At 42.1% G+C, this 26,974-nt stretch overlaps 1 protein-coding gene across 1 annotated transcript in view; it reads right to left on the reverse strand.

The window, feature by feature from the left end:
- LOC128647376 (vitamin D-binding protein-like) overlaps window positions 1-26,974 on the reverse strand; it is a 151,061-nt gene that overhangs the window by 7,819 nt on the left and 116,268 nt on the right. The window contains exon 5 of the mRNA XM_053700161.1: window positions 11,416-11,548. Within this exon, the coding sequence (XP_053556136.1) occupies window positions 11,416-11,548 (133 nt within the window). The remainder of the gene's footprint in view (window positions 1-11,415; window positions 11,549-26,974) is intronic.

A 26,974-nucleotide genomic window follows, 5' to 3' on the forward strand; every position in this document is an offset into this window, starting at 1 on the left:
CTCTCCCACCTCTCTTTTGCTCTCTCTCTCTCCCCTCTCTTTTGCTCTCTATCTCCCCCCTCTCTTTGGCTCTCTCTCCCCCCCTTTTTTTTCTCTCTCTCCCCTCTCTTTTGCTTTCTCCCCCCCCCTCTTGTTTGCTCTCTCTCCCCCCTCTCTTTTGCTCTCTCTCCCCCCCTCTCTTTTGCTCTCATCCCCCTCTATTTTTGCCTCTCTCCCCCTCTCTCTTTTGCTCTCCATATCCCCTCTCATTTGCTCTCTCTCTCCTCTCATTTGCTCTCTCTCTCCCTCTCTTTTGCTCTACTCCCCTCTCTTTGCTTCTCCCTCTCCCCTCTTTTGCTTCTCTCTCCCCCCTCTCATTTGGCTCTCTCTCTCCCCTTTTTTTCTCTCTCTCTCTATTTTGCTCTCTCTCTCTTTTACTCTCTCCCCCCTCTCTTTTGCTCTCTCTCCCCCCTCTCTTTTGCTTTCTCTCCCCCCTCTTGTTTTGCTCTCACTCCCCCTCTCTTTTGCTCTCTCTCTCCACTCTCTTTTACTCTCTCCCCTCTCTTTTGCTTTCTCTCTCCCCTCTTCTTTGCTCTCTCTCCCCTCTCTTTTGCTTTCTCTCTCCCCTCTCTTTTGCACTAACTCCCCTCTCACTTGTTCTCTCTCTCCTCTCTCATTTGCTCTCTCTCTCCCCTCTCCTTTGCTCTCTTTCCCCCCTCTGTTTTGCTCTCCCTCTCCCCTCTCTTTTGCTCTCTCTCCCCTCTCATTTGCTCTCTCTCTCCCCTCTCTTTTGCTCTAACTCCCCCCTATCACTTGTTCTCTCTCTCCCCTCTCATTTGCTCTCTTTCCCCCCTCTATTTTGCTCTCTCCCCCCTCTATTTTGCTCTCTCCCCCTCTCTATGCTCTGTCTCTCCCCCATCTCTTTTGCTCTCCCTCTCCCACCTCTCTTTTGCTCTCTCTTTCCCCTCTCTTTTGCTCTCTCTCTTCTCCCTCTCTTTGTCTCTCTCTCCCCCCTTTTTTCTCTTTCTCTCCCTCTCTTTTGCTCTCTCTCTCCCTCTCTTTTACTCTCTCCCCCTCTCTTTTGCTCTCTCTCTCCCCTCTCTTTTGCTCTCTATCTCCCCCCTCTCTTTGGCTCTCTCTCCCCCCTTTTTTTTCTCTCTCTCCCCTCTCTTTTGCTTTCTCTCCCCCCCTCTTGTTTTGCTCTCTCTCCCCCTCTCTTTTGCTCTCTCTCTCCCTCTCTTTTGCTCTCTCCCCCTCTATTTTTCTCTCTCTCCCCTCTCTCTTTTGCTCTCCATCTCCCCTCTCATTTGCTCTCTCTCTCCTCTCATTTGCTCTCTCTCCCCTCTCTTTTGCTCTCTCCCCTCTCTTTTGCTCTCCCTCTCCCCTCTATTTTGCTCTCTTTCCCCCTCTCATTTGCTCTCTCTCTCTTCTCTCATTTGCTCTCTCTTCTCTCATTTGCTCTCTTTCCCCCCTCTATTTTGCTCTCCCACTCCCCTCTCTTTTGATCTCTCTCCCCTCTCATTTGCTCTCTCTCTCCCCTCTCTTTTGCTCTCTCTCCCCTATCATTTACTCTCTCCCCCTCTCTTTTGCTCTCTCTCCCCCCTCTCTTTTGCTCTCTTTCTCCCCTCTACTTTGCTCTATCCCCTCTCTTTTGCTCTCTATCCCCTCTCATTTACTCTCTCCCCCTCTAGTTTGCTCTCTCCCCCCTCTCTTTTGCTCTCCCTCTCCCCTCTCGTTTGCTCTCTTTCTCCCCTCTACTTTGCTCTATCCCCTCTCTTTTGCTCTCTCTCCCCCCTCTCGTTTGCTCTCCCCCCCCTCTCTTATGCTCTTTCTCTTCCTCCTCTCTTTTGCTCTCCTCCTCTCTTTTGCTCTCTCTATCCCCTCTTTTTTGCTCTCTACCCCTCTCTTTTGCTCTCTCCCTCCTCTCTATGCTCTGTCTCTCCCACCTCTCATTTGGTCTCCCTCTCCCACCTCTTTTTTGCTCTCTCTCTCCCCTCTCTTTTGCTTTCTCTCTCCCCCCTCTCTTTGGCTCACTCTCTCCCCTTATTTTCTCTCTCTCCCTCTCTTTTGCTCTCTCTCTCTTTTACTCTCTCCCCCCTCTCTTTTGCTCTCTCTCCCTCTCTCTTTTGATTTCTCTCCCCCCTCTTGTTTTGCTCTCTCTCCCCCTCTCTTTTGCTTTCTCTCTCTCCCCTCTCTTTTGCTCTAACTCCCCTCTTACTTGTTCTCTCTCTCCACTCTCATTTGCTCTCTCTCTCCCCTCTCTTTTGCTCTAACTCCCCTCTCACTTGTTCTCTCTCTCCACTCTCATTTGCTCTCTCTCTCCCCTCTTCTTTGCTCTCTTTTCCCCCTCTGTTTTGCTCTTCCTCTCCCCTCTCTTTTGCTCTCTCTCCCCTCTCATTTGATCTCTCTCTCCCCTCTCTTTTGCTCTAACTCCCCCCTCTCACTTGTTCTCTCTCTCCCCTCTCTTTTGCTCTCTCCCCCCTCTCTTTTGCTCTCTCCCCCCTCTCTATGCTCTGTCTCTCCCCCCTCTCTTTTGCTCTCCCACCTCTCTTTTGCTCTCTCTCTCCCCTCTCTTTTGCTCTCTCTCTCCCCGCTCTCTTTGTCTCTCTCTCCCCCCATTTTTCTTTCTCTCTCTCTCTCTTTTGCTCTCTCTCTCCCTCTCTTTTACTCTCCCCCCCCTCTCTTTTGCTCTCTCCCCCTCTCTATGCTCTGTCTCTTCCCCTCTCTTGTTTGCTCTCCCTCTCCCACCTCTTTTTTGCTCTCTCTCTCCCCTCTCTTTTGCTCTCTATCTCCCCCTCTCTTTGGCTCTCTCTCCCCCTTTTTTTTTCTCTCTCTCTCCCCTTTCTTTTGCTCTCTCCCTCCCCTCTCTGTTCCTTTCTCTCCCCCCTCTTGTTTTGATCTCTCTCCCCCTCTCTTTTGCTCTCTCTCTCCCTCTCTTTTGCTCTCTCTCCCCCTCTCTCGTTTTCTCTCTCCCCCTCTATTTTGCTCTCTCTCCCCTCTCTCTTTTGCTCTCCATCTCCCCTCTCATTTGCTCTCTCTCTCTCCACTCATTTGCTCTCTCTCCCCTCTCTTTTGCTCTCCCCCCTCTCATTTGCTCTCTCCCCTCTCATTTGCTCTCTCTCTCCCCTCTCTTTTGCTCCCCCCCTCTCTTTTGCTCTCTCTCCCCTCTCTATACTCTGTCTCTCCCCCCCCCTCTTTTGCTCTCCCTCTCCCACCTCTCTTTTGCTCTCTCTCTCCCCTCTCTTTTGCTCTCTCTCTCCCCCTCTTTGTCTCTCTCTCCCCCCTTTTTTCTCTTTCTCTCCCTCTCTTTTGCTCTCTCTCTCCCTCTCTTTTACTCTCTCCTCCTCTCTTTTGCTCTCTCTCCCCCCTCTCTTTTGCTCTCTCCCCCTCTCTATGCTCTGTCTCTTCCCCTCTCTTGTTTGCTCTCCCTCTCCCACCTCTCTTTTGCTCTCTCTCTCCCCTCTTTTTTGCTCTCTCTCCCTCCCCTCTCTTTTGCTTTCTCTCCCCCCTCTTGTTTTGCTCTCTCTCCCCCTCTCATTTGCTCTCTCTCCCCCTCGCGTTTGCTCTCTCTCCCCCTCTCATTTGCTCTCTCTCCCCCTCGCGTTTGCTCTCTCTCCCCCTCTCTTTTGCTCTCTCTCCCCCTCTCTTTTGCTCTCTCCCCCTCTATTTTGCTCTCTCTCCCCTCTCTCTTTTGCTCTCCCTCTCCCCTCTCATTTGCTCTCTCCTCTCATTTGCTCTCTCTCCCCTCTCTTTTGCTCTCCCCCCTCTATTTTGCTCTCTCTCTCCCCTCTCTCTTTTGCTCTCCATCTCCCCTCTCATTTGCTCTCTCTCCACTCATTTGCTCTCTCTCCCCTCTCTTTTGCTCTCCCCCCTCTCTTTGCTCTCCTTCTCCCCTCTATTTTGCTCTCTCTCTCTCCCCTCTCATTTGCTCTCTCTCTCCCCTCTCCTATGCTCTCTTTCCCCCCTCTGTTTTGCTCTCTCTCTCTCTCTCTCCCCTCTCTTTTGCTCTCTCTCTCCCTCTCTTTTACTCTCTCCCCTTCTATTTTGCTCTCTCTCCCCTCTCTCGTTTGCTCTCCATCTCCCCTCTCATTTGCTCTCTCTCTCCTCTCATTTGCTCTCTCTCCCCTCTCTTTTGCTCTCTCCCCTCTCTTTTGCTCTCCCTCTCCCCTCTATTTTGCTCTCTCTCCCCCCTCTCATTTGCTCTCTCTCTCTTCTCTCATTTGCTCTCTTTCCCCCCTCTATTTTGCTCTCCCTCTCCCCTCTCTTTTGATCTCTCTCCCTCTCATTTGCTCTCTCTCTCCCCTCTCTTTTGCTCTAACTCCCCCCTCTCACTTGTTCTCTCTCTCCCCTCTCTTTTGATCCCCCCTCTCTTTTGCTCTCTCTCCCCTCTCTATGCTCTGTCTCTCCCCCCTCTCTTTTGTTCTCCCTCTCCCACCTCTCTTTTGCTCTCTCTCTCCCCTCTCTTTTGCTCTCTCTCTCTCTCCCCCTCTCTTTGTCTCTCTCTCCTCCCTTTTTCTCTTTCTCTCCCTCTCTTTTGCTCTCTCTCTCCCTCTCTTTTGCTCTAACTCCCCTCTCACTTGTTCTCTCTCTCCCCTCTCATTTGCTATCTCTCTCTCCCCTCTCCTTTGCTCTCTTTTCCCCCTCTGTTTTGCTCTCCCTCTCCCCTCTCTTTTGCTCTCTCTCCCCTCTCATTTGCTCTCTCTTTCCACTCTCTTTTGCTTTAACTCCCCCCTCTCACTTGTTCTCTCTCTCCCCTCTCTTTTGCTCTCTCCCCCCTCTCTTTTGCTCTCTCCCCCCTCTCTATGCTCTGTCTCTCCCCCCTCTCTTTTGCTCTCCCTCTCCCAAATCACTTTTGCTCTCTCTCTCCCCCATCTCTTTTGCTCTCTCTCTCCCCCTCTCTTTGTCTCTCTCCCCCCCCCCCCTTTTTCTCTTTCTCTCCCTCTCTTTTGCTCTCTCTCTCCCTCTCTTTTACTCTCTCCCCCTCTCTTTTGCTCTCTCTCCCCCTCTCTTTTGCTCTCTCCCCCTCTCTATGCTCTGTCTCTTCCCCTCTCTTGTTTGCTCTCCCTCTCCCACCTCTCTTTTGCTCTCTCTCTCCCCTCTCTTTTGCTCTCTCTCCCCCCTCTCTTTGTCTCTCTGTCTCCCCTTTGCTCTCTCTCTCTCCCCTCTCTCTTGCTTTCTCTCCCCCCTCTTGTTTTGCTCTCTCTCCCCCTCTCTTTTGCTCTCTCTCTCTCCCTCTCTTTTGCTCTCTCTCCCCCTCTCTTTTGCTCTCTCCCCCTCTATTTTGCTCTCTCTCCCCTCTCTCTTTTGCTCTCCATCTCCCCTCTCATTTGCTCTCTCTCCACTCATTTGCTCTCTCTCCCCTCTCTTTTGCTCTCCCCCCTCTCTTTGCTCTCCTTCTCCCCTCTATTTTGCTCTCTCTCTCTCCCCTCTCATTTGCTCTCTCTCTCCCCTCTCATTTGCTCTCTCTCTCCCCTCTCCTATGCTCTCTTTCCCCCCTCTGTTTTGCTCTCTCTCTCTCCCCCTCTCTTTTGCTCTCTCTCCCTCCCCTCTCTTTTGCTCTCTCTCCCTCCCCTCTCTTTTGCTTTCTCTCCCTCCTCTTGTTTTGCTCTCTCTCCCCCCTCTCTTTTGCTCTCTCTCCCTCTCTTTTGCTCTCTCTCTCCCTCTCTTTTGCTCTCTCTCCCCCTCTCTTTTGCTCTCTCCCCCTCTGTTTTGCTCTCTCTCTCCCCTCTCTTTTGCTCTCTCTCCCTCCCCTCTCATTTGCTCTCTCTCCCCTCTCTTTTGCTCTCCCCCCTCTCTTTTGCTCTCCCCCTCCCCTCTATTTTGCTCTCTTTGTCTCCCCTCTCATTTGCTCTCTCTCTCTCCCCTCTCATTTGCTCTATTTCATCCCTCTCTTTTGCTCTCTCTCCTCTCTCTTTTGCTCTAACTCCCCTCTCACTTGTTCTCTCTCTCCTCTCTCATTTGCTCTCTCTCTTTCCCCTCTCCTTTGTTCTCTTTTCCCCCTCTGTTTTGCTCTCCCTCTCCCCTCTCTTTTGCTCTCCCTCTCCCCTCTCTTTTGCTCTCTCTCCCCTCTCATTTGCTCTCTCTCCCCTCTCTTTTGCTTTAACTCCCCCCTCTCACTTGCTCTCTCTCCCCCCTCTCTTTTGCTCTCTCCCCCTCTCTATGCTCTGTCTCTTCTCCTCTCTTGTTTGCTCTCCCTCTCCCACCTCTCTTTTGCTCTCTATCTCCCCCCTCTCTTTGTCTCTCTCTCTCCCCTTTTTTTCTCTCTCTCCCCTCTCTTTTGCTCTCTCTCTCTCCCCTCTCTCTTGCTTTCTCTCCCCTCTCTTGTTTTGCTATCTCTCCCCCTCTCTTTTGCTCTCTCTCTCCCTCTCTTTTGCTCTCTCTCCCCCTCTCTTTTGCTCTCTCCCCCTCTATTTTGCTCTCTCTCCCCTCTTTCTTTTGCTCTCCATCTCCCCTCTCATTTGCTCTCTCTCCACTCATTTGCTCTCTCTCCCCTCTCTTTTGCTCTCCCTCTCCCCTCTATTTTGCTCTCTCTCTCCCCCCTCTCATTTGCTCTCTCTCTCCCCTCTCATTTGCTCTCTCTCTCCCCTCTCCTTTGCTCTCTTTCCCCCCTCTGTTTTGCTCTCCCTCTCCCCTCTCTTTTGCTCTCTCCCCCCTCTCACTTGTTCTCTCTCTCCCCTCTCTTTTGCTCTCTCTCCCCTCTCTATGCTCTGTCTCTCCCCCCTCTATTTTGCTCTCCCTCTCCCACCTCTCTTTTGCTCTCTCTCTCCCTTCTCTTTTGCTCTCTCTCTCCCTCTCTCTTTGTCTCTCCCTCCCCCCTTTTTCTCTTTCTCTCCCTCTCTTTTGCTCTCTCTCTCCCTCTCTTTTACTCTCTCCCCCTCTCTTTTGCTCTCTCTCCCCCCTCTCTTTTGCTCTCTCCCCCTCTCTATGCTCTGTCTCTTCCCCTCTCTTGTTTCCTCTCCCTCTCCCACCTCTCTTTTGCTCTCTCTCTCGCCCCTCTCTTTGGCTCTCTCTCCCCCCTTTTTTCTCTCTCTCTCCCCTCTCTTTTGCTCTCTCTCTCCCCTCTCTTTTGCTTTCTCTCCCCCCTCTTGTTTTGCTCTCTCTCCCCCTCTCTTTTGCTCTCTCTCTCTCTCTCTCCCTCTCTTTTGCTCTCTCTCTCTCCCTCTCTTTTGCTCTCTCTCCCCCTCTCTTTTGCTCTCTCCCCCTCTATTTTGCTCTCTCTCCCCTCTCTCTTTTGCTCTCCCTCTCCCCTCTCATTTGCTCTCTCTCTCCTCTTATTTGCTCTCTCTCCCCTCTCTTTTGCTCTCCCCCCTCTCTTTTGCTCTCCCTCTCCCTTCAATTTTGCTCTCTTTCCCCCCTCTCATTTGCTCTCTCTCCCCTCTCATTTGCTTTCTCTCTCTCCCCTCTCATTTGCTCTATTTCACCCCTCTATTTTGCTCTCTCCTCTCTTTTTCTCTCTCCCCCATCTCTTTTGCTCTCTCTCTCCCCTCTCTTTTGTTCTCTCTCCCCTCTCATTTGCTCTCTCTCTCCCCTCTCTTTTGCTCTAACTCCCCCCTCTCACTTGTTCTCTCTCACTCCCCTCTCATTTGCTCTCTCTTTCTCCCCTCTCCTTTGCTCTCTTTTCCCCCTCTCTTTTGCTCTCCTTCTCCCCTCTCTTTTGCTCTCTCACTCCCCACTTTTGCTCTCTCTCCCCTCTCTTTTGCTCTCTCTCCCCTCTCTTTTGCTCTCTCTCCCATCTCTTTTGCTCTCTCTCTCCCCTCTCTTTTGTTCTCTTTCCCCCCCTCTTTTGCTCTCTCCCCCCCCTTTGCGCTCTGTCTCCCCTCTCTTTTGCTCTCTCGCTCCCCTCTTTTGCTCTCTCGCTCCCCTCTCTTTTGTTCTCCATCCCTACTCTTTTGCTCTCCTCCTCTCTTTTGCTCTCTCTCTCCCCCCTCTATTTTGCTCTCTCTTCTCCGTCTCTTTTGCTCTCTCTCCCCTCTCTTTTGCTCTCCCCTCTCTTTTGCTCTCTCACCCCCTGTTCTTTTTTTTTAAATTTGGGCACTCCTACTGCCTCCCCTTCCCTGCTAAACCGCCCACCCGCCACCCGCCCACACCAGCAGAAGATCGTTACAGACGGTGACACACACCAGCAGAAGATCGTTACAGATGGTGACACACACAATGTCACCGCATGTAACAATCAGGCATCTAACCTCATATGGAGGGGGAGCTCCGATCGAGCTCCAACTCCATATGCAGCAGATGCCTGAAGGTTCAAGAGCTCCAGAGAGTTGGAGCTCTCCTTGCCGTGAGGTGGCTGCGTGCACATCCAACATTCCTTTAAGGATGCGTGCGCAACTGCTGACAGAGACGGATGTTACAAACACAATTATAGTATAGAAATATATACACATATAAATGCATACATATACATCTTTAGACATGTGTATGTAAGTATGTCTATGTTAAAGCCATTTGCCTGCATTTTTTTTTCTTTAACACCTGAGATCTACTATTTTTGAGCACTTATAACTTTTTTTTTTCATTATTTTTTTAAATAATTTATTAGATTGTGTTATTATTAGTTTAACTGTACTTTGTAATGTGTTTTGATGTGTTTTGTGACACTTTTTGGTTTGCAAAAACTGTTAATCAGAGCTCTATGGACTCTCTAACCCGACGAGTATTAACTTAAATTGCGCTCAAGCGATCGCGTTTACTTTCAACTTGTAATATGAGCGCTTCACTCTGGCCCTATATGTTTTTATTGCTGTCTTTTGTTTCTGTTGCTATTTACTCCATTTAAGGTTTTTTTCCTTTTCTTTCTGAGAAAACTAGCTGCTTTAACAACTATATATTGTTCTTTATCTCCTTTTCTTGTATTCTCGACAGGTGTAAAATTGTAAAAATATTGCTTCACAAAAAACTCGCCTCACTAACTGTCTTACACACGGTTCACCTACTATTACATTATACTTTACCAGCTCACGAAAAACTCGGCAAAAATGTTAAGCCTAGGGCTCCGATTTATTAAGGCCCAAATGCACCTGTTTCTGCGCGAGCCTTAAGACTGCTGCTCCTCTGAGGCGGCAGACAGCAATCCAACACCAGAAATAAAAGAAGTAATAATCCAATTAGAATCCTATCAGCCAATTAGAATTAAGGTAGGAAAAATTCTATTGGCTGATGCAATCAGCCAATAGAATTGAGCTTGCATTCTATTGGCTGATTGGAACAGAAAATAGAATGTGAGCTCAATCCTATTGGCTGATTGGATCAGCCAATAGGATTGATCTTCAATCCTATTGGCTGATTGCATCAGCCAATAGGATTTTTCCTACCATAATTCTGATTGAAGGGATGCCATATTGGATTGAAGGGATGCCATCTTGGATGATGTCACTTAAAGGAACCTTCATTCAGTCGTCAGATCAAGAAGGAAGAGGATGCTCCGTGTCGGATGTCTTCAAGATGGACCCGCTCCACTCTGGATGGAAGAAGATAGAAGATGCCATCTGGATGAAGACTTCTGCTGGTCTGGATGTCCTCTTCTGGCCAGATCGGATGATGACTTCTGCCCCTCTGGAGGTCCACTTGTGCCCGGCTGGGTGAAGGCGTCTCAAGGTAGGCTGATCTTCTTTTTATTTTCTGTAATTTAGTGTGTTTTTTTTCGTAATTTAGTTTATTTAAATTAATTGTAAATAATTGTAGGTAGTTTAGGTAATTAGTTTAATTATAGTGTAGTGTTAGGTGTAATTGTAACTTAGGTTAGGATTTATTTTACAGGTAAATTTGTACTTATTTTAACTAGGTAGCTATTAAATAGTTAATAACTTTAAAATAAATACAAAGTTGCCTGTAAAATAAATATAAATCCTAAGATGGCTACAATGTAACTATTAGTTATATTGTAGCTAGCTTATGGTTCATTTTACAGATAAGTATTTAGTTTTAAATAGGAATTATTTAGTTAATGATAGTAAATTTATTTAAATTATATTTAAATTGGGGGTTAGGGTTAGACTTAGGTTTAGAGGTTAATAAATTTATTATAGTGGCGGCGACGTTGGGGGCGGCAGATTAGGGGTTAATAATTGTAGGTAGGTGTTGGCGATGTTAGGGACGGCAGATTAGGGGTTAATAAAATTTAACTAGTGTTTGCGAGGCGGGAGTGCGGCGGTTTAGGGGATAATACATTTATTAAAGTGGCGGCGATGTCCGGTCGGCAGATTAGGGGTTAAATAATTTTATTATAGTGTTTGCGATGTGGGGGGGGCCTCGGTTTAGGGGTTAATAGGTAGTTTATGGGTACTTTTTAGCACTTTAGTTAAGAGTTTTATGTTCTGGCGTTAGCCCATAAAACTCTTAACTACTGACTTTTAAATGCGTTAGGAGTCTGGACAGGAGAGGGTCTACTGCTCACTTTTTCCAAGACTCGTAATACCGGCATTAGGAAAATTCCATTAAAAAGATTGGATATGCAATTGACGTAAGGGGATTTGCGGTATGCTGAAATCGCAGAAAAAAAGTGAGCGGTACACCTGTACCTGCCTGACTCGTAATACCAGCGGGCGTTAAAAAGCAGCGTTAGGACCCCTTAACACTGCTTTTTAAGGCTAACGCAAGACTCCTAATCTAGCCGATAATATCTAAAAAAAATATCTAAAAAAAACAACTAGCCGAGAATAAAGTAAAACAAGAAAAACATGACATCACTACAAATATCACTTTTTCTGACTAACCATAAACAATATTTTTACTTAGTTATAATTATATATTTTGTGGACAATATCAGAAAATAAGAACAAAACTGAACAAATACATTGACACTGATAAACGCCAAAACCAAGGTTCTTTCTGGGTTATAACATTGTTTTCTGTTTACATTCTGCAATAGGTTCACTTTACATAGGCATATTCTAAATGACCTTTTTACATTATACAGTAGACATTATTTGACAAAATAAAGCATTTTAAATGTTGGTTTTAAAGGGACAGTCTAGTCAAAATTACACTTTCATGATTCAGATAGGGTATGAAATTTTAAACTTTCCAATTTACTTTAATCATCAAATTTGATTTGTTCTCTTGGTATTCTTTGTTGAAAGCTCATATGCCAATTACTAAGCACTTGAAGGCTGCCTCTTATCTCAGTGGACTTGTTCACAACTAGATAGCACTAGTTCATGTGTGCCATATAGATGACATTTTGCTCACTCCTGTGAAGTTATTTATGATTTAGCATTGATTGGCTAAAATGCAAGTCTGTAAATAACACTGATACAAGGAGGCAGTTTGTAGAGGCTTAAATACAGGTAATCACAGAGGTAAAAAGTATTTTAATATAACCATGTGGATTATGCAAAACTGGGGAATGTGTAATAAAGGGATTATCTATCTTTTTAAAAAATAGCAATTCTGGAGTAGACTGTCCCTTTAAGGGAAATTAACAAATCCTCTTACCATTTCTTCCAAACAGAAATCTAAAGCAGAATCTTTGCAGCAGGTATCATATATTTTCTTGGATGCAAGTATAATTTTAGCCATTGTCTTAAGAGGAAATATTCGATACTGTCTTGAAAAATCATAAACGTGGCTAAAAAAATAGCAAAAAGATTAGTGACAAATAATATGCGTCTGTGTAAAAGAAATTATGTGGTACATATGTCTATATTTTGCAGACAGATTTATTTTAACCTAAATCACTGTGGGCTAGATACTTGCGCTCCACTCAGTAATACCAGTGCACGTAAATGTTAATAGGAGCCTTGTTTTCATGCCGATAGACAAGGAAAACCACCCAGCGCATTGCAGGGGCAAATCGTGCAACGTTGGGCAGCATTAAATAAATATATATGTATATGATTAAAAACATATATATGTGTTTATATGCTTATATCCAAATATTAACACAGAAATATATATGTATATAAGCATATACATATATGGTTAAAGAATAAAAAACACAGTCCCTCATTGACATCCACGTAAAGGCACTTTAGGTGCAGTGTTTTCCCCCCTAAACACCCCACATCCCCTTTAACCCTTTATAACTGCTTTGCGCATTTTTTGTTTTATAAATAAAAACGCTTATCTTTATTGTATATGTAAATGTACTTTCCACTTTATTTTGGGAGAAATTGTGGTATTTTTGTTATTTTTAACCAGAGTTCTGACCTCTGGTTAATTGCGCTTAGCGCAAAGTGGAACTGCAAGCTTGCGATCACATTAAACAGCCACTTGTAATGGCTAGTTATTTAACTGCGTCCGTAAACAGGCAAATTTGCCCCTTTAAAGGCACATGTTAAGATAGTGCTCCACTTGTAACCTGGCCCTGTGTAGTAGAGTCTATCATCCTGGCCACATTATGGATAGGCACCAGGGAAGGTTGGTTAAGCCCTTCTTTGTTACATGGTCTAGACTGGATACAGCCCTGGAAACAACATTTGTGCCAAAATATACACAGCAAGGGCTACATTTGTCAGGACACGGTTGCAGTTTGGGAAGAATTGGGGTACAAGCTTGTTTATGTGAGCTGAAAACCTCAAGTTAAGAAGTTAGCATTTGTAAGAAATGATGAAGTTTAAACAAACTCACTCATTGGAGGTGACTAACAATCCCTGTTCTTGCACGAATTGTTACGTGAAAACAGAGGGCAGGGCTGCACAAGAACGCGTTTGTGTAATGATAAATGTGGGCAGCAGATGCTGTCCGCCCACCTTGAATACTGGTAGCCATGTTGCCTGATCGTTATTAAAGGGACATTAAACCCAAATATTTTTTTTTTTCATGATTTAGAAAGAGAATACAATTTTAAACAATTTTGTAATTTACTTCTATTATCTGTGTTGCTTCGTTCTCTTGATATCCTTTGCTGAAAAGCATATCTAGATAGGCTTAGCAGTTGTTGATTGGTGGCTACACATAGATGCCTCGTATGATTGGCTCACCCATGTGCATTGTTTTTTCTTCAGCAAAGGATATCTACAGAATGAAGCAAATTAGATAATAGAAGTAAATTGGAATGTTGTTAAAAATTGTATTCTCTACCTGAATCATGAAAGAAAATGTTTGGGTTTAATGTCCCTTTAAATGCAGCTTCAAACCTAGAAAATTAGTCTGTATGTGTCTATCTTTTTTATCAGAACATAATTGGGGAAATAAAACTTTTTTCTACAGGTTGATTAGATTTCATACATTTCCTGCATTTTGATTTGGCCTGATTTAGCCATAATACAGCCAGGCAGAAAATATCAGATATCTTATCTGTATTTATGCGTTTATATGTGTATATATGTTGGGAAAATAATCCTGATAGAATTGTTCGTTGCAGGGTTGCCACAAACCTTCAATTGTAAAAAAACAATATCTGGGAAGAGCAAAAAAGCAAAGCGCAATAAAATGAGGTACGCCTGTATATACATTTTTTTCAGATTATATATTATGGGAGGTCTTTTTAAGGTGTCCGTATTACCCCAATTGGTGCCTGAAAGCCCATGCATGAGGTTGCTGAACATGATACTCTGCTGCCCTCTAGTGGATATATTCCAAAATGCATGCTTTGCTTCATTTCATCAGGGATAAACTACCAACTCAAGAGAATTCTGCAAAATGCAGGGCAGTGATACTACAGCACTAAAATTTCACAAGTAAGACTACATAATGGAACAAATGCTGAACTTAAAGGGACACTGAACCTAAATGTTTTGTTTTGTGATTCAGATAGAGCATGCAATTTTAAGCAACTTTCTAATTTACTCCTATTATCAATTGTTCTTCGTTCTCTTGCTTTCATTATTTGAAAAAGAAGGCATCTAAGCTATTTTTTGTTTTCAGATCCTGGACATCACTTGTCAATCAAAAATGGGCCGGGATCTAAACTTACATTCTTGCTTTTCAAATAAAGATACCAAGAGAATGAAGAAAATTTGATAATAGGAGTAAATTAGAAAGTTGTTTAAAATTGCATGCTCTATCCGAATCACAAAAGAAAAAATTTGCGTTCAGTGTCCTTTTAAGAATATTCTGCTCTAATAGTGATTCTATAATTAAGCACATTTTTAAAGTGAGATTAAAATTTTACTTTCATATTGTCACCTGCATCATTTCAATTACGTTGAGAGGGTACATCCAAAATGATAGTCCTAGATTACAAGTGGAGTTCAAAAATATTAGTGCTATTAAGTCATTATTCTTGCACTGAAAGTAAAACGTTTTTGCACAAGCGAAAGCCTCAGGTGCACTAATATCTGGAGATTATATGGAGCGGCCGGGCTAAATCCTTCTCCTCATTGACTTTTATGGGATGCGCCACAAAACCCTCTTCACGCTTTTGCTTGAGCACAAACCCAAAGGTGCGCTAAGCCAAAGTGCTCTAAAGCTGAAGGTGCGTCAATAGTTGTTATAGCATTGTTCTTCACTCAGAAGAAATTTTTATTTTTATGTTCAAAAAGAATATGTATGTGTGTGTGTGTATATATATATATATATATATATATATATATATATATATATATATATATTCTAGAAAATGATTCTGCATTTGTGTGTGTCTATCTTTTTTATCAGAACACAATTGGAGAAAAACTTTTTTCTACAGGTTGATTAGATTAGATTTCATAGATTTCCTGCATTTTGATTTGACATGATATTATCCATTAAGCAGAGCATCTAAGGTACATATAGGAACTGATACCTAAGGAATATATTCACTAATGCAGCCAAGCAGAAAATATCAGATATTTTCTATGTGTATATATATATATATATATATATATATATATATATATATATATATATATATATATATATATATATATATATATATATATATATATATATATATAAAATCAGAAAACAAGAAGCACTCCAGAAGTCTTACAATAGTTTCACCTTTTAATTAGTGAACGTTTTCGGGCAATAAACTACCCGTCCTCAAACTTACAAGGTTTACAGAAAACTTACCACCCAGCTGTGTTATAACCGCCACCAGAGAAAAGTGCGCCACGCTCTCCGCGGTAGATGCGCCGCCCCTACCGAGTGACGTCATCGCCCGCGGCAACGTGTGGAGACTGAATAAAGCAAAACAAAAAACAGCATAATTATACAAGCATCAAACAAGCGCTAAGCATACACAAATAATAATACTAAGAACATAGGCAATATTGACAAAATGGGAATATATATATATCGCAATATAGTAGTACACATACGGTTGCCATAGCAACCAGGTAACAGACGCCATATATGGCCAGTCAGCAAATAACGAAAGAAATAAGCAAGATAGCACCAAATATCCAACCGTGTGACTCCAGAGAACAGAACATGGCTACAGAAAAACCACCAGGGCCATAACTGAAATGTGGAGTCACACGATAGGATAAACAAAAGGCCAACAGAATAGAGATATTGCAGTTATCAAAGATACTCAAATGGAACATGTCTCTCATGAAATTGTATACAGTAATAGGAATGACCATGGACTCCCAAAGAGATATGCATGACCCCTGAATTCCAAAGCCAATGACAGCTAGTGGAAAGGGATCAAAGGAACACCTGCCAATCAAGCTGTGTATTAAGCCCATAAGGCACAAGAGTGTTCAATTCAAATGTCCATTTAGCTTCTTTTTGGAGAAGCAGTCGGTTCCTATCACCTCCTCTTGACAACGGTGGCACATGATCTATGATCGTGTACTTGAGGTCCATAACACTGTGTTTGTATTCCAAAAAGTGTCTGGCCACCGGTTGTTCTGATGTGCCTTTATTAAGTGCCGTTTTAATGGCAGATCGGTGATTTGCCATACGTGTACGCAGGTCATCGCTGGTCTTTCCTACGTAATACAGCCCGCAAGTGCAGTGTAGTAGGTATATTATATGTGTCGTCGTACACGTAAGGCGGTATTTATGTTTATAAACTTTACGTTTGTGTGGATGAGTAAAGCTAGGACCAGTAATAAGACCCCCACATGTTGTGCAGCCAAGACATCAGAAGACCCCTGGTTTTTTGACATCCAACCATGTTGAAGTTCTATAACTTTGTATCGGATCAGTTTTAATTAACAAGTCTCGCAGTGACCTGGACCTCTTGTAGCCCACCCTTGGTGGTTCAGCTTTATGTAAGGGTAACGATCTGTCCGTGTTAATGATCTCCCAATGCTTGTTAAGAATGTCCTTTAAGGGGCCCTTGTCGCCTGTAAAAGTTGTGATAAATGTCATCCTTTTATCCTCCTTTATGGGTGCCAAATCCCTGGCCTTGCAAACCTGATCCCGCTGTTCCTTCAGTAGTTTGTCAGGATAACTCCTAATTCCAAAACGTTGCACCATCTCAGTGAGTTGTTCTTCTCTTTTGTCAATTTCAGAGTTGTTCCTGACCACTCTAAGCAATTGAGATTTAGGCAATGCTTTCTTTAGTGTGGGGGGATGGCAACTGGTGTAATGTAATAAGGAGTTTCTATCCGTCTCTTTTCTATACAATGTTGACTGTATCCTACCGTTACTGATATATAACCTGACGTCTAGAAAGTCGATTTGTGTTTTACTGGATGTCATTTTAAACTTCAGAGCCATATTAGCCCCATTAAGCTCTTGGAACCAATTCTCTAGGCTGGCTGACGTTCCAGACCAAATCAAAAACAGGTCATCTATCTATCGCTTAAAAAAGCGAATATTCTTGACCTTAAATAATTCCGTACCAAACTCCTCGAAGTGGGCCATAAACAAATTGGCGTATGATGGGGCCATATTTGACCCCATCGCCGTCCCCTTCAACTGTAAATAGAAGGATTGTTCAAAGCGGAAAAAATTGGTAGTCAGGCAAAATTCCAATAATTGTAGGATTATCTCAGGAGGGGGTCCAATATATGGATATCTGCAGAGATGAAATAGGACAGCAAGTAACCCTTCGCCATGGGGGATTACAGTATATAGACTAGTCACATCTAATGTGACTAGCCATATGTCTTCATCCATGTCCCCAAATTGTTTCAGCATCTCTAACAGTGCCATGGAGTCCCTCAAGTATGACGGTGTATTATACACCAAAGGTTGTAGAAATCTATCAACTAGGGTTGCAATGGGTTGTTGTATTGACCCTATTGAAGATACAATGGGTCTTCCAGGAGGAGGTGAAATCCCCTTGTGTATTTTGGGGAGGGTGTATAGAACCGGGGTTCTGGGATGTGTTACTACCAAATACAAGTAGGTATCCTTGTTGATAAAGCCCTGATCATATATCAGTTTGGTATATTCATCCAACTGTTTCTTAAATGCCTGTGTAGGGTCATGAGGTAGCGATCTATATGTCCCCGTATCAGCAAGCTGTGATATGATCTCCATCCTGTAATCTTTATAATTGAGGATGACCACTGCCCCACCCTTGTCTGCTTCACGTATAATTAAATCCTTGTTGTCCGCAAGGTTTCTTAAGACTTTCCAATCTTCTTTGGAGAAGTTATTAAAAGTCTCTTTGTGTTGTGAAGCTAGAGATTGATTCATATCCTCCTGTAACCGCCTCGTAAAGGTGTTAATACTGGCGTTACCAAATTGAGGAGTATATGTGGATTTTTTCTTTAGTTGATTGTGGTCTGTATCCGTTTCCCCAAATTTTTCTTTTAGGGAGAGAAGTCTCTGAAATTTTTTTGTATCTATATAAAACTCAAATGGGTCAGTTCTAGAAGTTGGAACAAAGTTCAAACCCTTGTTTAGAATCTTCATTTCAGAGTCACTCAAGGGGTAATCACTCAGATTGACTACTATATCATTTAGCATCATTACTTCTGTGGGTGTATGGGTGGTTTTCCTCTTATACCCACCTCTCCTGATCCTCTCCCTCTTCCTCTTCCTCTTCCTCTGTAGTTTTTTGAGCGTGTTGTAACTCCTTTAGGGTGTTGTATCTCTTGAGAGGGGTTTTGTATTTGATCAATGTCAGAACCTGAGCCAGATCCTGAACTTTCAACAGTAGTTAAATCCTGAGGTTTGTAATAGCGTGGTCGTCTCCTCCTTGAAATATGTTGCCTTTGTTCTGTGAAAGATGGTGTAGCATTGAAAACAAATGCTCACTTGATCTTGTGTTATTAGTTATACAAGAAGTGGGTAGACTGCTACAATTAATCAAGGCAGAGATTACAGCTTATGAGTTACCTAATTTGTCCAGACTACAGGCTGATCACACGGAGGATTGGCTTAATAAACTACAGATCAAGATTGATAAATACGAAACAGATCTCATACAATTTAAAAATAAAAAATTGGAAGCTGTGATTAGTGATTATAGAGACAAACGTGTCTATTTATGGCAATTGTCTGCTAGTGAGAGACAGCTGCAACATATTTCAAGGAGGAGACGACCACGCTATTACAAACCTCAGGATTTAACTACTGTTGAAAGTTCAGGATCTGGCTCAGGTTCTGACACTGATCAAATACAAAACTATATCATTTAGCATCATTACTTCTGTGGGTGTATGGGTGGTTTTCCTTTTATACCCACCTCTCCTGATCCTCTCCCTCTTCCTCTTCCTCTGTAGTTTTTTGAGCGTGTTGTAACTCCTTTAGGGTGTTGTATCTCTTGAGAGGGGTTTTGTATTTGATCAGTGTCAGAACCTGAGCCAGATCCTGAACTTTCAACAGTAGTTAAATCCTGAGGTTTGTAATAGTGTGGCCGTCTCCTCCTTGAAATATGTTGCCTTTGTTCTGTGAAAGATGGTGTAGCATTGAAAACAAATGCTCACTTGATCTTGTGTTATTAGTTATACAAGAAGTGGGTAGACTGCTACAATTAATCAAGGCAGAGATTACAGCTTATGAGTTACCTAATTTGTCCAGACTACAGGCTGATCACACGGAGGATTGGCTTAATAAACTACAGATCAAGATTGATAAATACGAAACAGATCTCATACAATTTAAAAATAAAAAATTGGAAGCTGTGATTAGTGATTATAGAGACAAACGTGTCTATTTATGGCAATTGTCTGCTAGTGAGAGACAGCTGCAACATATTTCAAGGAGGAGACGACCACGTTATTACAAACCTCAGGATTTAACTACTGTTGAAAGTTCAGGATCTGGCTCAGGTTCTGACACTGATCAAATACAAAACCCCTCTCAAGAGATACAACACCCTAAAGGAGTTACAACACGCTCAAAAAACTACAGAGGAAGAGGAAGAGGGAGAGGATCAGGAGAGGTGGGTATAAGAGGAAAACCACCCATACACCCACAGAAGTAATGATGCTAAATGATATAGTAGTCAGTCTGAGTGATTACCCCTTGAGTGACTCTGAAATGAAGATTCTAAACAAGGGTTTGACCTTTGTTCCAACTTCTAGAACTGACCCATTTGAGTTTTATATAGATACAAAAAAATTTCAGAGACTTCTCTCCCTAAAAGAAAAATTTGGGGAAACGGATACAGACCACAATCAACTAAAGAAAAAATCCACATATACTCCTCAATTTGGTAACGCCAGTATTAACACCTTTGCGAGGCGGTTACAGGAGGATATGAATCAATCTCTAGCTTCACAACACAAAGAGACTTTTAATAACTTCTCCAAAGAAGATTGGAAAGTCTTAAGAAACCTTGCGGACAACAAGGATTTAATTATACGTGAAGCAGACAAGGGTGGGGCAGTGGTCATCCTCAATTATAAAGATTACAGGATGGAGATCATATCACAGCTTGCTGATACGGGGACATATAGATCGCTACCTCATGACCCTACACAGGCATTTAAGAAACAGTTGAATGAATATACCAAACTGATATATGATCAGGGCTTTATCAACAAGGATACCTACTTGTATTTGGTAGTAACACATCCCAGAACCCCGGTTCTATACACCCTCCCCAAAATACACAAGGGGATTTCACCTCCTCCTGGAAGACCCATTGTATCTTCAATAGGGTCAATACAACAACCCATTGCAACCCTAGTTGATAGATTTCTACAACCTTTGGTGTATAATACACCGTCATACTTGAGGGACTCCATGGCACTGTTAGAGATGCTGAAACAATTTGGGGACATGGATGAAGACATATGGCTAGTCACATAAGATGTGACTAGTCTATATACTGTAATCCCCCATGGGGAAGGGTTACTTGCTGTCCTATTTCATCTCTGCAGATATCCATATATTGAACCCCCTCCTGAGATAATCCTACAATTATTGGAATTTTGCTGACTACCAATTTTTTCCGCTTTGAACAATCCTTCTATTTACAGTTGAAGGGGACGGCGATGGGGTCAAATATGGCCCCATCATACGCCAATTTGTTTATGGCCCACTTCGAGGTGTTTGGGACGGAATTATTTAAGGTCAAGAATATTCGCTTTTTTAAGCGATATATAGATGACCTGTTTTTGATTTGGTCTGGAACGTCAGCCAGCCTAGAGAATTGGTTCCAAGAGCTTAATGGGGCTAATATGGCTCTGAAGTTTAAAATGACATCCAGTAAAACACGAATCGACTTTCTAGACGTCAGGTTATATATCAGTAACGGTAGGATACAGTCAACATTGTATAGAAAAGAGACGGATAGAAACTCCTTATTACATTACACCAGTTGCCATCCCCCCACACTAAAGAAAGCATTGCCTAAATCTCAATTGCTTAGAGTGGTCAGGAACAACTCTGAAATTGACAAAAGAGAAGAACAACTCACTGAGATGGTGCAACGTTTTGGAATTAGGAGTTATCCTGACAAACTACTGAAGGAACAGCGGGATCAGGTTTGCAAGGCCAGGGATTTGGCACCCATAAAGGAGGATAAAAGGATGACATTTATCACAACTTTTACAGGCGACAAGAGCCCCTTAAAGGACATTCTTAACAAGCATTGGGAGATCATTAACACGGACAGATTGTTACCCTTACATAAAGCTGAACCACCAAGGGTGGGCTACAAGAGGTCCAGGTCACTGCGGGACTTGTTAATTAAAACTGATCCAATTCAAAGTTATAGAACTTCAACATGGTTGGATGTCAAAAAACCAGGTGTCTTCCGATGTCTTGGCTGCACAACATGTGGGGGTCTTATTACTGGTCCTAGCTTTACTCATCCACACAAACGTAAAGTTTATAAACATAAATTCCGCCTTACGTGTACGACGACACATATAATATACCTACTACACTGCACTTGCAGGCTGTATTACGTAGGAAAGACCAGCGATGACCTGCGTACACGTATGGCAAATCACCGATCTGCCATTAAAACAGCACTTAATAAAGGCACATCAGAACAACTGGTGGCCAGACACTTTTTGGAATACAAACACAGTGTTATGGACCTCAAGTACACGATCATAGATCATGTGCCACCGTTGTCAAGAGGAGGGGATAGGAACCGACTGCTTCTCCAAAAAGAAGCTAAATGGACATTTGAATTGAACACTCTTGTGCCTTATGGGCTTAATACACAGCTTGATTGGCAGGTGTTCCTTTGATTCCTTTCCACTAGCTGTCATTGGCTTTGGAATTCAGGGGTCATGCATATCTCTTTGGGAGTCCATGGTCATTCCTATTACTGTATACAATTTCATGAGAGACATGTTCCATTTGAGTATCTTTGATAACTGCAATATCTCTATTCTGTTGGCCTTTTGTTTATCCTATCGTGTGACTCCACATTTCAGTTATTGCCCTGGTGGTTTTTCTGTAGCCATGTTCTGTTCTCTGGAGTCACACGGTTGGATATTTGGTGCTATCTTGCTTATTTCTTTTGTTATTTGCTGACTGGCCATATATGGCGTCTGTTACCTGGTTGCTATGGCAACCGTATGTGTACTACTATATTGCGATATATATATATTCCCATTTTGTCAATATTGCCTATGTTCTTAGTATTATTATTTGTGTATGCTTAGCGCTTGTTTGATGCTTGTATAATTATGCTGTTTTTTGTTTTGCTTTATTCAGTCTCCACACGTTGCCGCGGGCGATGACGTCACTCGGTAGGGGCGGTGCATCTACCGCGGAGAGCGTGGCGCACTTTTCTCTGGTGGCGGTTATAACACAGCTGGGTGGTAAGTTTTCTGTAAACCTTGTAAGTTTGAGGACGGGTAGTTTATTGCCCGAAAACGTTCACTAATTAAAAGGTGAAACTATTGTAAGACTTCTGGAGTGCTTCTTGTTTTCTGATTATACTGATGTTTTGACTAGCACCCGAAACTATTGTTATTCAGGATCTGGAGTGCACTTTGCTGCTGTATATATATATATATATATATATATATATATATATATATATATATATATATATATATATATATATATATATATATACTGCGTATATATATAAAATATATATATCACTGTTATCCACAGGACCTTTTTATTGGGTGGACCACAAGGCTGATTTTACTGACCACTCAGCGTCTCTCCACCTCTCCAACAGTAAACTTGTAATACATGCAAGTTAGGCGCACACACTACTGTTAGGCACCACTAGCCTATCTTTGGTTCACCAAAAATGGGCCTGCTTGTAATCTCACATTCCTGCTTTTTCAAATACAGATAACAAGAGAACAAAGAAAATTGATAATAGGAGTAAATTAGAAAGTTGTTTAAAATTGCATGCTCTATCTGAATCATGAAAGAAAAATATTGGGTCTAGTGTCCCTTTAACATAGTTGCAATATTTCTTTTGTTCACGTTGTGTTTTCACTCGCAAGCAAACTTTTTACTTTTAACTTGTAATACGAGCACAATCCAATGCGTGAAAAAAGCCTCCATCTAACGTAGATAGCTCGAGTGGGAGCAATAAATTGTTAAAATCAATGCAATAAAGTTATGGGGGTCTATTTAACAAAGGCCGAATGGCCCCTGTTCCCCTTGTTTCCGCGCAAGCCTTCAGGCTCGCCGGAAACAGGAGTTAAGAAGCAGCGGTCTTAAGACTGCTGCTACTAAACTCATACGCCGCCTCTGAGGCGGCGTATAGCAATCCGCACGATCATGTACGATCGGGCTGATTGATACCCACTGCTAGCAGCCGATTGGCCGCAAATCTGCAGGGGGCGGCATTGCACCAGCAGTTCACAAGAACTGCTGGTGCAACGATAAATGCAGACAACGTATGCTGTCGGCATTTATCGATGTGCGGCGGACATGATACGCTACAGCAGATCATGTCCATCCGCACATTAATAAATAGACCCTGAGGTCCGCACCTACCAATAGGTGCTTAAGTGGAAAGAATGGACATACAAGAAAAAATAAAGTATTTTATATTTGTTGAATTTAATTTATTAGATAATTAATAAAATTATCAAAACATTTTTTGAATAATCAAGGTCTAAAAGAATATTTCTCAATTAAAAATAAAATGAATGAAATGAGAATGAATACATAAATAAAAATGGAAAAGGAAAAAAAAATGGAAATGAAAACTGGGTGCTTTGAAAAACTAGGTATGAATAAAAACCTTCTATATATAAAAAAATGTGTGCATGCAAAAAAAAAATAGAGAGATAATATGCCTAGAAGAAAATGTTTTTCAAACACAAAACCAATTTCAAAGGAAAATTTCAAACATAATTTATTTGAGAGTTGATTTTAAAAGGTTTTTTTTCTCTCCAGCTGAGTGTATGGTATCTTAATTACAGTAAATAAATATTGGTAAAAAAAACAACTCATTTTTTCTACTTAAGAGTTTTTAGTTATTTATATTAGGTAAATCTCTGGTAGTCTCTAAAGTAGGAAACCTTTGTGTCTCTTGGGGTATTGTCGTTGTTATTCTGATGGTAATATTAGCTTCTTTGCATTGGCAGTGACATGACTATTTCATATAAAATAAACCACTGGCAGTGTTAACTTGCATACATTATCATGGCAATATCATTATACATCTCATTATTATTTACCGCAAGGATTCAGGGTACCTTGTTGACTCCCAGTTATAACAGGAACGTCGTGGGAGAGAACTCCCTTGTAGTAAGTCTCTTATCCTGGAGTTTGTTCCCCTGTTGTGCTGGGTCTGAGGCCCCGATGTTCAAAACATCGACGGACCATCGGGTCGGAATGTTAAAAAAGGGGCATGTCCGAGCAATGCCGGTGTTCTATCCGATTTTGCTACCTCTGAGTGTGCATGCTCTGTATTACGTAATTGCACTCCACGTATTTTAAAAAGGAATGTGTGAAATATGATTATGTAATCAACAGCATGCTCACTGAGAGGTAGCAAATTCTGACAAGAAAGTTGTCCTGTCAGAGTTTGCTGCGGCTAGGACATGCATGCATGCACAGTTGAAAATGAATGTTATGATACAAATACATATTCCATATAAAAATAATATATATATATTGTTGCCTTTTTCATGACTATGACAAGTGATTGAACTGTATATATACAGTATATATATATATATATATATATATATATATATATATATATATATATATATATACAGTATATCTATATATACGGTATATATATATATGTATATATATATATATATATATATATATATATATATACACACACACACACACTCACCAGCGACTTTATTAGGTACACCTGTTCAATTGCTTGGTAACACATATTGCTAATCAGCCAATCACATGGCAACAACTTAATGCATTTAGGAATCTAGACGTGGTGAAGACGTCTTGCTGAAGTTCAAACCGAGCATCAGAATGGGGGAAAAGGGGGATTTAAGTGAACATGGCATGGTTGTTGGTGCCTGGTTGACGGGCTGGTCTGAGTATTTCAAAATCTGCTGAGCTACTGGAATTTTTACGCACAACCATCTCTAGGGTTTACAGAGAATGGTCTGAAAAAGAGAAAATATACAGTCAGCTGAAGTTGTGTAGACAAAAATGCCTTGTTGATGTCAGAGGTCAGAGTAGAATGGGCAGACTGGTTCGAAATGGTAGAAAGGCAAAAGTAACTTAAATAACCACTCGTTACAACCAAGGTATGCAGAATAACATCTCTGAACGCACAACATGTCAAACCTTGAAGCAGATGGGCTACAGCAGTAGAAGATCATACCGGGTGCCACTCCTGTCAACTAAGAACAGGAAACTGAGGCTACAATTCGCACAGGCTCACCAAAATTGGACAATAGAAGATTGGAAAAACGTTGCCTGGTCTGATGAGTCTCAATTTTAGCTGCAACATTTAGATGGTAGGGTCAGAATTTGGCGTAAACAACATGAAAGCATGGATCCATTCTGCCTTGTATTAACGGTTCAGGCTGGTGGTGGTGGTGTAATGGTGTGGGGGATATTTTCTTGGCACACTTTGGGTCCCTTAGTACTAATTGAGCATTGTTTAAATGCCACGGCCTACTTGAGTATTGTTGCTAACCATGTCCATCCCTTTATGACTACAGTGTATCTTCTGATACGGTGCAGGATAATGCACCATGTCACAAAGCTCAAGTCATCTCAAACTGGTTTCTTGAACATGACAATGAGTTCACTGTACACCAATGGCCTCCACAGTCACCAGATCTAAATTCAATAGAGCACCTTTGGGATGTGGTGGAACGAGATATTTGCATCATGGATGTGCAGCCGACAAATCTGCAGTAACTGTGTGATGGTATCTGTTCATCATGGACGAATCTTAGGACTGTTTCCAACATCTTGTTGAATCTATGCCACAAACAATTAAGGCAGTTCTGAAGGCAAAATGGGGTCCAGCCTTGTACTAGCAAGGTTTACCTAATAAAGTGGCCGGTGAGTTTTTATATATATAAATAATTTTTTTATTTGTTTTATCAGTATTGTAACATTCAATTTTAACTGAGCATGCGCACTTGTCCTAGTCGCAGCAAAATCCGACAACTTCTTTGTCATAATTTGCTACCTCTCAGTGTGCATGCTGCTGATTAATCACATTCCACACATTCCTTTTTAACATATGTGGAGTGTGATTACTTAATACAGATTTTTTGCACTCAGAGGATGCAGATTCTGACAAGGTAGGAAATGACGCTCACCTAGAAGTCAATGAGATTATGACGTCACCGCCCACATCGCTGACATCTCCACTTGTCGGAATTTTACTGTGGAGAGGCAGGCCTATTTGAAGTGTGCTTGCATGGCGCAAACAGTGCACTCACTGAAACTAAAGTTAGTTTCCTTCCATAAGGCAGGGAGAGTCCACAACTTTATTCCTTACTGTTGGGAAATACACCTGGCCACCAGGAAGAGGCAAAGACACCCCAACAAGAGGCTTAAATAGACACTCAAGTTTAAATTTACTTCCATTAACAAAATATGCACAGTCTTTTCAAATTTAAATATTTAGAATCACCAGCTCCTACTGAGCATGTGCAAGAATTCACAGAATAAACATGTATGCATTTGTGATTGGCTGATGGCTGTTACATGGTATGTGTATGCATTTGTGATTGGCTGATGGCTGTCACATGGTACAGGGGGAGTAGAAATAGACATAACTTTTAAAATTGTCAGAAAAAAATCTACTACTCATTTGAAGTTCAGACTAAGTGCTATTGCATTTTATTGTTATCTTGCATTTGTTGATTATGCAAATCTACTGTGTTGACTGGTCCTTTAAATATCCCACTTCTCCTATCCTCCAGTCATTCTTTGCCTTTCGTCACTATAGTAGGTGGCAGAGAAGTGTCAGAGTATTTGGATAGTCCTGTAATGGGTATGTTCCCTTCAAGAAAGGACTGGAGTTTTAAGTAATCATGTCAACCTTTTAGTGAGAGTATTGATGAAAGTTAGAGTCTGGAGATGCAGAGAAAGTTTTTCTGCAAACCCATCCAGACTGTAGCTAACAGCTCCCGAGCAATCAGCGTTGACGAGTTTCACTGCTTGCTGTTACACACTCAAGTCCATGTGAGAAGCGCTGCTGCAAGACTGTCACACTTGAGAGGCTGTGCCTGTTCCACAGCATGGATCCTGGAGGGTAAGAACATGTTTTATATATATACTTTATATATATATATATATATATATATATATATATATATATATATATATATATATATATATATATATATATATATTGTGTGTTGCTTGGGTGTTTCTTGATCTG

This window comes from Bombina bombina, chromosome 2, assembly GCF_027579735.1.
Source record: "Bombina bombina isolate aBomBom1 chromosome 2, aBomBom1.pri, whole genome shotgun sequence".
Taxonomy (NCBI): domain Eukaryota; kingdom Metazoa; phylum Chordata; class Amphibia; order Anura; family Bombinatoridae; genus Bombina; species Bombina bombina.